The 15,134-nt window shown below is 29.4% G+C and overlaps 1 protein-coding gene across 1 annotated transcript; it reads right to left on the bottom strand.

The window, feature by feature from the left end:
• Window positions 1-1,981: 1,981 nt before the first annotated feature.
• On the bottom strand, window positions 1,982-2,680 carry LOC124924432. The gene has a single exon (XM_047464473.1). The coding sequence runs from the start codon at window positions 2,678-2,680 to the stop codon at window positions 1,982-1,984; it is 699 nt and encodes a 232-aa protein (XP_047320429.1).
• Between the last annotated feature and the right edge of the window lie 12,454 nt (window positions 2,681-15,134).

Genomic DNA, 15,134 nt, shown 5'->3' on the forward strand with positions numbered 1-15,134 from the left:
TTTTTGTTTGTAAAAAAGAATATAATAAAAATAATTTTAATATATATTACCTATTTATTAAAATATTGATTTGACACAACCAATTATAATAACTCAAGGGTTAAAAGTTTTTTTAGGTTTCGATTTTCATTAAAAAAATATCTGTTCAATATATTAACTTTATATATTAAAAAAAATATCGGTTCGACATTTTAACTTCCTAAATTCAAAAAACAAAATATTGGTTTAACATGTTAACTTCTTAAATTAAAATATATATTAGTTTCAAGATGTTAACTTACTATATTTTTAAAAAACATCGATTCGATATTTTAACATCCTAAATTCTAAAAATAAAAATATCGATTGAAAACTTTAATCGTGTTTTAATGATCAAATTATAAGTTATTTTGTTTGAAAAAACATAAAAAAAATTGGAATTACAATTCCGATATAAAGAAAGGGAGGTGCTTTTCCCACCCCCTCCCATATTCCTACATCCCTCCCTCACTCCTTAATTAATTCCAAAATTACTTATTTATCCCTACCACCTTTATATATTTACATTTCTTATTTTATTTATTTTATTTATTTTATTTTATTTAATTATTAAGTTTTTTTTATTAAATATAATTAATTAATTATTTTTTAGTATTTTTTTAACTTTATTTATTTAATTAAAAATACAAAATATTATTATTTTTATATTATAATTATTTAAAATATATTAAATATTTAAATGTTTACTAATTTAACAAAATATAAATATTTAATATTTTATTATATTAATTATATATTTTTTTAAATACTTACCAAAATAATTTTTTTTATAATGTTTGACTAATTATTAAAATATAATATCATTAAGTAAAATATTATTAATTATTAATCTAATCATAATATTTTACTTAATAATATTATATTTTAATAATTAGTCAAACATTATAAAAAAAATTGATTTTTATAAGTATTTAAAAAAAATATATAATTAATATAATAAAATATTAAATATTTATATTTTATGAAATTAATACACATTTCAATATTTAATATATTTTAAATAATTATAATATAAAATTAATAATATTTTGTATTTTTAATTAAATAAATAAACTTAAAAAATATTAAAAATTAATTAATTATATTTAATAAAAAAAACTTAATAATTAAATAAAATAAAATAAATAAAATAAGAATTGTAAATATATAAAGGTGGTAAGGATAAATAAGTCATTTTTGAATTAATTAAAGAGTGAGGTGGGGGGTGGGAATATGGGAGGGGGTGGGAAAAGCAAAAATAGAATTGAGAACTATAAAATTACACTAAATTGAATTCCATTGGTAATTTCAATTTCAATTTCAATTCTTAATACTAAGGGCACTTGTAGTAGATGTTCTATTAGGTGTTCTATATCTAAAATAGAAATAGAAAACTAAAAATTACAACAAATTTGATCTACATTAGATGGACTATACTTAAAAAAATTTAGCCCAAATGAACAGCAGTGTTCTATATATAGAACACCACTTTTCATGTTCTATACTCAAAACTGACGACATAATTATTCTCTCTCATCTTTTTTTCTCAAAACTGGCAGGAACATTATTCTCTCTCATCTTTTTTTTCACATAGTAGAGAAAGCATAGTCCATGTACTCTTTTTGTCACTTTTCTTTGGATATATGTTGGAACAATATAACATAAAAATAAAAAATAAAAAATAAAAAATAAAAAAAGGAACATATAACATCTAACATTCATATCAAATAAAACACCAATACAAAGATTCAATAAAGTAAAGAACATAAATGACAAAATAACATTAAGACACACATCATTCCTCACTATATAAATTCCATAGATGTTCCACTATATCATCTTGAAGTTGACGATGCATTTCTCTATCTCTGATCTCGTCAAGGGATTGCATAAAGTTCATAAGTTCTGAAGTATAAGTGCGTGTTACAATGGGAATCGGAGGACTTGAAGGGATTTGTTCATATTAACAGATATCCGGCTGTGGGTGAAGTTCCCGCTCATCCTCGACAATCATATTGTGCATGATAATACATGCCAACATGATCTTCTTGAGTGTGGCACAGTCATAAAACCGTGCAGGACCACGGACAATTGCAAATCTGGCTTGTAGCACACCAAAAGCACGTTCAACGTCCTTTCTAAAAGATTCTTGAGCAGTAGTGAAATATTTGGTCTTACGATTCATTGGTAATGTAATTGCTTTGACAAATGTTGCCCATGGAGGATAGATCCCATCAGCTAAATAATAACCCAGATTGTAGTCGTGACCATTAATCGAATAGTTAACTGAAGGGCCCTTGCCTCTTGTTATTTCAGAAAACACATGTGATCGTTCTAGCACATTGATATCATTATGTGATCCCGGTAACCCAAAGAATGCATGCCAAATCCATAAATTATAAGATACTACAACTTTTAAGATAAGTGTAGGTTCATGACAGTGACCTGTAAACATACCTTTCCAAGTAGTTGGACAATTTTTACACCTCCAATGCATGCAATCGATACTACCCAACATTCTTGGAAAGCCACGAGCTTCACCGACTTGAAGCAATTTTACAATGTCATCCGAGTTTGGCTTTCGTAGATACTCCGTACCACGAGCATTTCTTTTTTGTTGAAAGTATGGATCATGTACTTCCACTACCGAGTGAATCCGCATGAATAACTCACGTCTCATTAAGAATCTCCTACGAAATATTTAATCTGGAAAAACTGGCGATGTAGCAAAATAATCATTGAATAAGCGTTGATGCCCTTGCAAAGTGTCACGATCAATAGATGTCCGTGATTGTCGGGAGTTTTCACCTTGTGCCTCGATTTTTTCTCTTTCACGTTTGAAGGCTAGAATTTGAATCATATCATCGTCATCATCGCATCCGTACAAATAATCTTTCAAAACATTAATGTTGCCACTCATTGTGTAGGATAAAGCTTAAAGTGTGGTCAAGAATGAATGAACAAAAACTTTATTTATAGTTGGATTTCGAAATATGACCGCTGGAAAATAGCCGTTGGAATTTGAATTTGAAATTGAAATTGAAATTTGAATCTAAATTTTTTTTATAGAACATGCCAATGAAATATAGGCGTTGGAATTTGAATTTGAAATTGAAATATAGGTGTTGGATTTGAATTTGAAATATAGGCGTTAGAATATAGCCGTTTGAATTTTAAAAAGTAGTTACAAGTTGTTTTTTAATTTTGCAAAAAATAAATATTTTAATGTTATAGGTATATAGATAGAAATGCTGTTGTAGAGTATTTTGAATTGAGATGGTGTAAAATAGATATATGTATTTTTTAATATTATTTTAAAGGGTCTACTAAACTTAAGAATTGGAATATGACCCTCCAATTCTAATTTCAATGCCAATTTCAGGGTTACCAAACACACCGATCAAATGTATAAACTATTGCAAATCGACGAACACATAAATTGATAACATCAATTAGGTGAGAAAAAAAATAGTTTTGATAAAATATCATCAAATATTGAGTTTATGATCAAATTACCAATCAAATTATATAAAATTCAACTTTTACATAATATTACTTATTGTTAATTTAGAAAAATGACAATAGAATGTGGAGGAGCCTTGAACCAACCTTGAAGTAGGACTCGAAGAAGGGATATTTACAAAATAAAAATACTAAAATTTTACGTAACCAATTTATTTGTGTTTTTTATATATAGATTGATTTCGACTATTTAGTAAAAATTTACATTTACAGAAAATAAAAATTAATATAATTAATTATTTTAAAAAATATTATTATGATAAATGATTGGACAAACATTTATAAATTATTTAAATAGATTAAAACGATTACTATTATGATAAATAATTGAACAAACATTAGAAAATAATTAAATAAATTAAAATTATGTGGTAATTGTTATTTTTCTATTTAAATTTATGTCAATTCTAAAATTATTCTTTAAAATATATAGTATTTCAATTTATATTTTTATAATAATAAATAAATCTCAAATACATTTATGTTGTTTTGGAAACGGAGTAACTTAGCCATCTATCGAAACCGGACTAAAACTATTTGTAACCAACAGTTTTTTTGAGAAATAAAAATGGGACAACGAATTAAGTATGTAGTTTGCAAATACACTTAACCATTTAACTAGGTGTAGAACTTGCCGCCTGACGGGCTCGAACTCAGGAACTTAGAGTTAGTATCCACCTCTTATTACCGATGTAACCAATAGTTAAATACATGGTAGTTGGGTCATCTGGGCCAGTCTAGTTCTACTGCTACCAAATTGTCTATTCCTCTGTTCCGGACTAATTAGAATTGAACATGAATATTATATTAATAAATTATGTTTGGGCTAAAAAGAATTATATTCAGAACCCGGAAATAACACCGCTTCCTTCCTGGTTCAACCCAAGAAAGCGCATAAAGGTGAAGATTGCTTCACTTCCATTCACTAAAGTGCGATTGCTTCACAATGTAAATAGAAGTGAAGCAATCTTCACTCATGTGCACTTGATTCACTTCCTTTTACATTGTAAATAGAAGTGAAGATGTGCGTTTGTTTCACTTCCTTTATATTGTAAATAGAAGTGAAACAAGTTTCACTTATGTGCGATTGCATACGTTTTATTTATATTGTAAAAGGAGTGAAGTAAACTTCACTATGTGAGCTTACTTTACTTTTATTTACATTGTAAATAGAAGTGAAGCTAGCTTCATTGAAGTGCACTTGCTCCACTTTTATTTACAAATGTAAATAAGAATGAAGCTAGTTTCACTAAAGTGCGCTTCCTCATGTTTTAGTTACATTATAAATAGAAGTGAAGCTAGATTCACTGAAGTGTGCTTGCTTCACTTTTATTAACAATGTAAATAGAAGTGAAGTTAGCTTCACTTTAGTGCACTTTCTTCACTTCTATCGAGTGAAACTTGCTTCACTTCTATTAGCAATGTTAATAGAAGTGAATCAAGTTTCACTCGGTTGTGTGCTTCACTTGTAATTTATAATATAAATTATTATATTATCTTTAAAAATATTCTACTTGTTTCCATAATCTCTCTTTAGCTTCCTCTTTCACGGTGATTCAAATCCGGCGCTCTCTCTCACGACGATTCACGATTTCTAACTCTACTTTAAAGTATTTATCTGTAAAAAACTCCATAGCTCGCGAAAATAGTACGTACAACAAAATTGTTTTATTTTTTTCATATTTAGGAAATCCTACTTCGAGAATGGTAAGCACAATGAAATCGTTATGTTTTGTTCATATTTAGGAATCCTTACTTCGAAAATGTTACGTTCAATGAAATCGTTTTATTTTGTTTATATTTAGGAAACCCTACTTCAACGAAATCGTTCATATTTAAGAAACCCTACTTTGGTTTTGTATATTATTTCTACGAAACCCTACTATGATGTTGGAAAAAATTCTTTTATAAATAACAAAGTCATGTTTTTTAATATGCAGTCAACTAACAACGAAATCCTCCTAGTCACTATAAGAAAAGAATGAATTTTTTACGATCCTGCATTATCTAATGAAGATAATGTACTATTATCTCTACTAACCATTTCATATTATATAACTTTGAATGTAATGACCACATTCTTCTAAGATAAATATAATTGTTTGACATAGTTCTTGATGGTGAAATTTACTAGCACTTGTGGTGCAAAGGTGTCTAAGTTGTGGAGAGAAAATGTTACTCATGTTATAGTTGTGACTGATGCTAATTTTGCATGCAGTAAAACTTTCAAAGTACTCAAGGCAATATTAAACAGGAGATGGGTCCTTACAATTGATTGTGAATCTCTTAACATGATTCGTTTCATTTTATTTTCAAATATAAAAACTTTTGGAAACAAAATAAAAATGGTTTTTGTGCAAGGATAAAAATATCAATAAAATCAAATAGTAATGTTGATGAGGAACCATATGAGGTTAAACTAGATAGTCATGGGTGCCATGGTGGCCCTAAAGCTGGAAGACTTCGGTCTTTGAACAATGTAAGTTTGATCTAATTCCTCCTCCATATGGACCTTACTTATGAGTTGAAAACTGAAATTGTTGTGTTTTTCAGCTGCCGAATGTATTCGACAGTTGCAATTTTTTTTGTAGGAGAATTCATCACAGCTACAAACAAGATCTTATAGAGTTGGTAATTTCTAGAGGCGGTAACACTAAAGAAATGAAAAAATATTTATTGGTGGTGGTTCCATTTGTAAACAAAAGTATAATAGTCTACTACAACAACGATAACACAATAAATATAGCAATGGCTGAAGAGAGGGCTACATAAATGAGTTATCATGTTGTTTCTCACATTTAATTGTTGGAATCTATTGTTGCTTGTCATTTTCAGCATTTTGTTACTTAATTTGCTTCAATCTTGATCTTATAACTAACTTGGCGATTTCATAGGAATCATTAGTTTGTTTTAGTATTGTAGTTTGTTTGTTTCATGGTACATTGAATATATGAAAAATGGAATCGAAAACATGTAAAAATCAATAATATAATTTTTAATATGAAAATATTTATCAAAGTTGGAGATAACAGGGCTAACTACATGTTATTAATTTTGTAGTTGGTTATGAATAAGCTATTTCTAGTTAAAGGTTAAAAGATGATATAATCATTTACTGAACTTAAAAAAAAAGAGATGATTACAGAACTTGATAAAATCATTCATAATGCTTGTTTTAATGTAAAAAAAGTTATAATTCTTATAAATCGAATTATATAGATGATTTATGAGTTAAATTGCTTCAAAACTAAAATATATGCATGTAAATTTCATGTAAAATAATTTACAGTCATGTAAAAGTATTTATACCTTAATGTAAAAACATTTATACTTTAATATAAAGCATACTAAAGACCTACAGTGTTTGTTGCTCTTCCATTTACAACGTTAATAGAAGTGAAGCAAGATTCACTCGATATCGCTTACTTCATTTATATTAACAATTCAAATAGAATTGAAGCTTCCTTCACTCGATAGTTTACAACAAATTGTTTTATTAATTTATTTATAATTATGTTATTATTTAAATTATCAACAAAATGTTTTCCCGCTATGTCACTTCAACTATCATGATCGTTTCAAATCATCTCTTCCAACTCATTGGCCAACAGTCAAAACTAATGCTACTAAAGCAAATAGTACGATTTCGATTTCTCTCTCTATATACGATTTGCCGGAAACAAGCTCTGATGAAGTGGAAAGTTTACTTATTTTTGGCCTGTAACATATTTCACGATTCATCGCAACAAACAAACTCCTCCGTAAACCATTACTTCACGATTACGAGGTGAGAATGGTATGTTTTTAATAATTTCTTGACGTAGAGAAATTTTCTGTTTTGTTTTTTGAAAAATAAAAATGTTATGTTTTTGTCAATAATTAGGAACGAATCAACAATAACGATAATGATGGAAGGTGTACTATTTCTTTAATATTGTAAGTTGTTCATGTTTATTGTGAAACGCTCTTCACTTCTATTGACGCTATAAATACAAGTGAAGCGCTTCACTTCTATTGACATTGTAAATACAAGTGAAGCAATAAAACAAGCGCTTCATTTGTATTGATTAATAATAACATAATCTACATTTTTAAAGTTAAGTCCTCACAACTGTGATTAGTTCCACTGTCAATTAAATGTTTCTTGACAAAACTTATGGATTAAGACTAAACTTTTATTGGGTTCAACTTTTTGTTGAACTCATCTGGGTTGCCATTAACAAATCCTAAACCGGATATGTGTCCAGCAGGTCTTTGCTGACTAATCATTACTCTGACGGCGTCTCCAGATTTTGTCCTGGAACTAACCACGTAGTTTAACCTTTGGTTTTCAGTAGAAAGAGTTTGAATTGTTTCTTTGAGCTTCTCATTCTCAGATGAGAGTTTAGATATTTTAAAAACTTATTGTTTAGTGTTTTGAGATGAAGAATTTCTGTCAAATTTGTTTTTCAAATTTAGTTCATTAAAAGAGCCTGACATCTTCTTGTACTCAATGAACAACAGTGGTTAAGCCATCTTTTGTGAAATCGTCTAAGGAGAAGTCAATACCTCATTGTCGTCAGCCATGAAGCATTTAACGACTTCATCATCACTCTCGCTTGATGAACTATCATCAGAGTCGCTGTCAGACCATTTGCTTTTACTTTCCTCAGCTAGGAGAGCCTTTTGATACTTCTTGTTCTTCTTATCATGATGCTTCTTATCATCCCTCTTTGGCTTTCTACAATCCGCCTTGAAGTGACCTGGTTTGTCACAATTAAAGCACTTCAAGTTAGCTTTGGATTCATTCTTATAATTATTATTATTAGAATTAGTGTTAGAGTTAGAGTTAGAGTTAGAGTGAGTCTTCTTCATGAATTTTCCAAACTTCTTGACGATGAGTGACATGGCATCGCTACTGATATACTCAACAGACTTGACAGTTATCGCGGTAGTTGGCTCTTCAGCAGTCACCAACGCTTTAGTGATGACAAATGTAGATGGCTCCTCTTCATTCCTTGAGTTTATTTCAAACTCATAGGCTTTTAGATCGGAAAATAGGTCATGCAACTTCATCTTGTTGAGGTGTTTAGATTCCCTCATTACCATCGTCTTTATGTCTCATTCTCTGGGAAGAGCTCTCATAACTTTAATGGAAACCTCTCTATTGTTATATGTTTTTCCCAAAGTGGAGAGTTCAATGATAATGCTACTGAATCTTTCATTGAATTCAGTCATTTTCTCTCTAAGACGCATCTTGATGCTATTGAATTTTTGTGTGGCTACCATGAGTTTATTTTCTTTGGTTTGATTGTTGCCCTCACAGCTGAGTTAGCTTTTCCCAAATTTCTTTGGCAGTAGAGCATGACTTGATCTTTCTGAACATTCTTGTCCATAATCTTCTGTAGAATATCTTTGGCCACATTGTTGAGGTTGACCTTCCTCTTTTTTTCAGGAGTTCACTCAGATCTTGGTTTCTTCTTCATCTCAAGAGCACCATCGGTTGAAGTTGTGGCTGTGTTGACCTTCATGATTTTCATTGGACCATCAGTGATGACATACCACATGTCATCATCTTGGGTGGCCAAATGAGCTTGCATTATTATCTTCCAGTCATCATAATCTTCCTTCAAGAATATTAATATTTTGTTTAGGATAGACATGATTTTGATATCTGAAGATGCTTGAGAATATAAAATCTTCTTCTGATACTACTTGTTAGGATCGATGACAACAATAGAAGGGGGAGTTGAATATTTTTGTGCAACTGATCACTTTCAATTCAATTTTAATCCCGTTAGAGATTAAAATATGTTTATATTCTTCACAAATTGTCGCAAACTCTTGAACGGATTCAATTGCGGAAATGCTTTCTAGGTTTTAAGCGGCAGATGGAAGACTGGAAGATGCATAAATGAAATAACACAAGAGTTTTATGGATGTTCGGAGATAAAACTCCTACGTCACCCCTTCTTCTGTTTCAGAAGGATTTTCACTAGAAGACTTTGATTCGTATAACAACTACACAAACCTAGTCAAAACACATGACTTAACAGTTGTCTATTTCTGAATTCCTAGCTATCACTATGTTGAAAAAACAACGTTATGTTCAACTTATAATACTGAAAATACACTCAGATAGAACAGTAAACAGAAGCTCATCTTAGCTTAGTGAATTATAGAATAATCTTAGAGAGAGAGTAAACACAAAGATTTTGCAATTCGTAATTCGTGTGAAGATCTGATGATCAAGAAATTCGCCATTGTACTCTACTACTCTTTTATATTGAAGCGTAGCAACGGTCGAATCTAATTCTTGGATACGTGTCAGCTTTCTGTTAGATGTACGCCAGGTGTATGGGATCGTATGCAAGAATATATTCGTTGGATCGTGGCGTACTGGATAGATAGTGCGCAGAATATTCGTTGGAGTGTGGTGTGCTGGATAGTACTGCACGGGCTAGTGGAATAATAACGTACGTGACATTTGTACATTTGTCTTATTAAGTTAACTTGGCATATTACTGATAACGAACACTGTAGTTCTCTATGCTGATGAGTAGTGCATATAAGCGGACGCTTCTTTAGACGACTTTTGAAGCAAGGCGTATGCTCGCGCTTCTTCATACTGCTCATGAAGCAAGGAATCTGCTCGCGCTTCTTCAGACTGCTGCTGAAGCAATACGTCTAATTAAGAGAGACGTCTGCTCGCGCTTCTTCAGACTAAGACGTTTGATGAAGAGAGACGTCTACTCGCGCTTCCTTAGCCCAAGACATCTGATAAAGAGAGATGCCTACTCGCGCTTCTGTAGACTAATACGTCTGATGAAGAGAGACATATGCACGCGCTTCCTCAGACCAACACGTCTGATGAAAAGAGACGTCTGCTCGCGCTTCTTGAGTTGTACCTGCGCATAGACATTTACACAACTTAGTTTTGTTCACGAACACATCATTAAAAATATGTCGTATTGATTAAACTTATTTTTATTCACCGAAGTTCATTTTAATCAATTAAATTCATTTTTCCTTAATTAATTATTTCTATTATAATTAATTTTCCTTTTCTTTATTTAACTTATTCTAACAAATTCAATGGTGAACAATAGTAATGTTAATCCAAAAGACCTTCAAAATATCCGATATAAAGAATTATGTGGCTTGTCTATGCATTTATTTACAAAGGTAGCAAAAATGGATGACACTTATAGGGATGCGAAAAAATTATATTGAGCCAATGTATATTGGTGGATTATAAGTTATAAGAAGATATTAATAGTCAAACATGAGTTGGATTAGCTTCTGGTGAGGGTACCTCTATTAGAGTCAAATGAATTAAATATATGTAGAAGACAAACTCTGTAAGAGAATGAAAGGCGGCTTAGAGAATAATTCAAATAAAATAAAATCAACACGAACAACAAGACAAGCAACAATAATTCAGGTATGTCATTGTTTCACTCTAGATAACAATAATTCTGTTATTCATTTGAAGTTATTTATTTACTAACAACTTTTAAATTGTTTTACCGTTCTAGCGTTCAAATTCAATGCCAACAACTATTGCATTATCAACTCCACAACCACAACACTGGAACGAAAGTTTGAGCATGGACATTGATAATCCATTTACTATTCTTTTATCATCTCAACTTTTAAATACGAGTTATAATCTTTGAAAACTGAATTTTATAGAGGAATTACGTCTTCAAATACTTGAAAACTGAAATATGTACCTGTAATTTTCATGTAAAACTATTAACACATTCAAGTAAAAACATTTATACCTTCATGTAAACACTATTAAAGACCTGTAATTCGATTTACTAAACTTCTTAAAAAATAAAAGATGATTACTGAACTTGTTAAAATAATTCATAAGGCTTGGTTAAATATAAAAAACGACTTATAATCCTTGAAAACCGAATTATATAAAATAATTACGTCTTCAAATGCTTGAAACATAAATATATGCTTGTAATTTTCATGTAAAACCATTAACACATTCATGTAAAAGTATTTATACGTTCATGTAAAAGAATTTATGTCTTCATATAAACCCTAATTCATAATGCTTACAGAAGTGAAACAAACGTTACCTAGTGAAGCTTGCTACACTTCTATTTATAACGTTATTAGAAGATAATTTATATTTACATGATAACTTCTTCTATTTTTGCCTATAATTCTTAACAATTGATATTTTACATGATAACTTCTTCTATTTGTGCCTATAATTCTTAACAATTGATACTTTTACATAATAACTTATTCTACTTACATATATACTGAAGAATAAAAGATAGTTTTACATGATATCTTTTTCTATTTTTGCCTATAATTCTTAACAATTGATACTTTTACATGATATCTTCTTCTATTTTTGCCTATAATTCTTAAAAATTGATACTTTTATATGATAATTTATTATATTTATACCTTTATTGATGAATAAATGATAGTTTTACATGATAATTTTTTCTATTTTTGCCTATAAATCTTAATAATTGATATTTTTACATGATAATTTCTTCTATTTACACCTATACTGATGAATAAAAAATAGTTTTATATGATACTTCTTCAATTTTACCTATAATTATTAATAATTGATATTTTACATGATAACTTCTATTTTTGCATATATACTTATGAATAAAAGATAGTTTTACATGATAATTTCTTTTATTTATACTTATATTGATGAATAAAAGATAATTTTACATGATAACTTTTAATGTTTTTGTATATAATTATTAATAATTTATACTTTTACATGATAACTTCTTCTATTTTTGCTTATACTAATGAATAAAAGATAGTTTTACATGATAACTTCTTCTATTTTTGCATATACTGATCAATAAAATATAGTTTTACATGATAAGAAGGTAATATATATATATATATGATTTATAATGTCAAATTGTATTATACATTTCCAAAAGAATTTAAAAATTTCCTGAATTTTTTTTATATTGTACATGTTGTAATCTATATATATATAATGATGCTTAATTTTTAAAGTGTCCGGATTGCCGGGTCGAGAGCTGTGGTTAATTTGGATACTTGGGTCGGATTGTGGGTTGACCCGCTTTTAAATTTAAAACGGTTAAAAATAAAATTAAAAATGTTATAGGTATGTTTCGAACTTGCAACCTAACAAAACAAGTACAACTCCTTAACCAACTAGGCTACAAAGACTTTATATTTTAAATTCAACACCAAATTTGATAAACGCGGGACGTTTTAATATTAATATAAGTTCAACTTTTTAACTAACTAATCTATATATATATAATGATGCTTAATTTTTAAAGTGTCCGGATTGCCGGGTCGAGAGCTGTGGTTAATTTGGATACTTGGGTCGGATTGTGGGTTGACCCCCTTTTAAATTTAAAACAGTTAAAAATAAAATAAAAAATACTAGAGGTATGTTTTGAACTTGCAACCTAACAAAACAAGTACAACTCTTTAACCAACTAGGCTACAAAGACTTTATATTTTAAATTCAACACCAAATTTGATAAACGCGGGACGTTTTAATATTAATATAAGTTCAACTTTTTAACTAACTAATCCATATATATAATGATGCTTAATTTTTAAAGTGTCCGGATTGCCGGGTCGAGAGCTGTGGTTAATTTGGATACTTGGGGTCAGATTGTGGGTTGACCCGCTTTTAAATTTAAAACGGTTAAAAATAAAATTAAAAATGCTAGAAGTATGTTTCGAACTTGCAACCTAACAAAACAAGTACAACTCTTTAACCAACTAGGCTACAAAGACTTAATATTTTAAATTCAACACCAAATATGATAAACACGAGACGTTTTAATATTAATATAAGTTCAACTTTTTAACTAACTAATCTATATATATATAATGATGCTTAATTTTTAAAGTGTCCGGATTGCCGGGTCGAGAGCTGTGGTTAATTTGGATACTTGGGTCGGATTGTGGGTTGACCCGCTTTTAAATTTAAAACGGTTAAAAATAAAATTAAAAATGCTATAGGTATGTTTCGAACTTGCAACCTAACAAAACAAGTACAACTCTTTAACCAACTAGGCTACAAAGACTTTATATTTTAAATTCAACACCAAATTTGATAAACGCGGGACGTTTTAATATTAATATAAGTTCAACTTTTTAACTAACTAATCTATATATATATATATATAATGATGCTTAATTTTTAAAGTGTCCGGATTGCCGGGTCGAGAGCTGTGGTTAATTTGGATACTTGGGTCGGATTGTGGGTTGACCCGCTTTTAAATTTAAAACGGTTAAAAATAAAATTAAAAATGCTATAGGTATGTTTCGAACTTGCAACCTAACAAAACAAGTACAACTCTTTAACCAACTAGGCTACAAAGACTTTATATTTTAAATTCAACACCAAATTTGATAAACGCGGAACGTTTTAATATTAATATAAGTTCAACTTTTTAACTAACTAATCTATATATATATATATATAATGATGCTTAATTTTTAAAGTGTCCGGATTGCCGGGTCGAGAGCTGTGGTTAATTTGGATACTTGGGTCGGATTGTGGGTTGACCCGCTTTTAAATTTAAAACGGTTAAAAATAAAATTAAAAATGCTATAGGTATGTTTCGAACTTGCAACCTAACAAAACAAGTACAACTCTTTAACCAACTAGGCTACAAAGACTTTATATTTTAAATTCAACACCAAATTTGATAAACGCGGGACGTTTTAATATTAATATAAGTTCAACTTTTTAACTAACTAATCTATATATATATATATAATGATGCTTAATTTTTAAAGTGTCCGGATTGCCGGGTCGAGAGCTGTGGTTAATTTGGATACTTGGGTCGGATTGTGGGTTGACCCCCTTTTAAATTTAAAACGGTTAAAAATAAAATTAAAAATACTAGAGGTATGTTTTGAACTTGCAACCTAACAAAACAAGTACAACTATTTAACCAACTAGGCTACAAAGACTTAATATTTTAAATTCAACACCAAATTTGATAAACGCGGGACGTTTTAATATTAATATAAGTTCAACTTTTTAACTAACTAATCCATATATATAATGATGCTTAATTTTTAAAGTGTCCGGATTACCGGGTCGAGAGCTGTGGTTAATTTGGATACTTGGGGTCAGATTGTGGGTTGACCCGCTTTTAAATTTAAAACGGTTAAAAATAAAATTAAAAATGCTAGAGGTATGTTTCGAACTTACAACCTAACAAAATAAGTACAACTCTTTAACCAACTAGACTACAAAGACTTTATATTTTAAATTCAACACCAAATTTGATAAACGCGGGACGTTTTAATATTAATATAAGTTCAACTTTTTAACTAACTAATCTATATATATATAATGATGCTTAATTTTTAAAGTATCCGGTTTTCCGGGTCGAGAGCTGTGGTTAATTTGGATACTTGTGTCGGATTGTGGGTTGACCCGCTTTTAAATTTAAAACGGTTAAAAATAAAATTAAAAATGCTATAGGTATGTTTCGAACTTGCAACCTAACAAAACAAGTACAACTATTTAACCAACTAGGCTACAAAGACTTTATATTTTAAATTCAACACCAAATATGATAAACGCGAGACGTTTTAATATT

The sequence above is a fragment of the Impatiens glandulifera genome, chromosome 2 (assembly GCF_907164915.1).
Source record: "Impatiens glandulifera chromosome 2, dImpGla2.1, whole genome shotgun sequence".
Classification (NCBI taxonomy): Eukaryota; Viridiplantae; Streptophyta; class Magnoliopsida; order Ericales; family Balsaminaceae; genus Impatiens; species Impatiens glandulifera.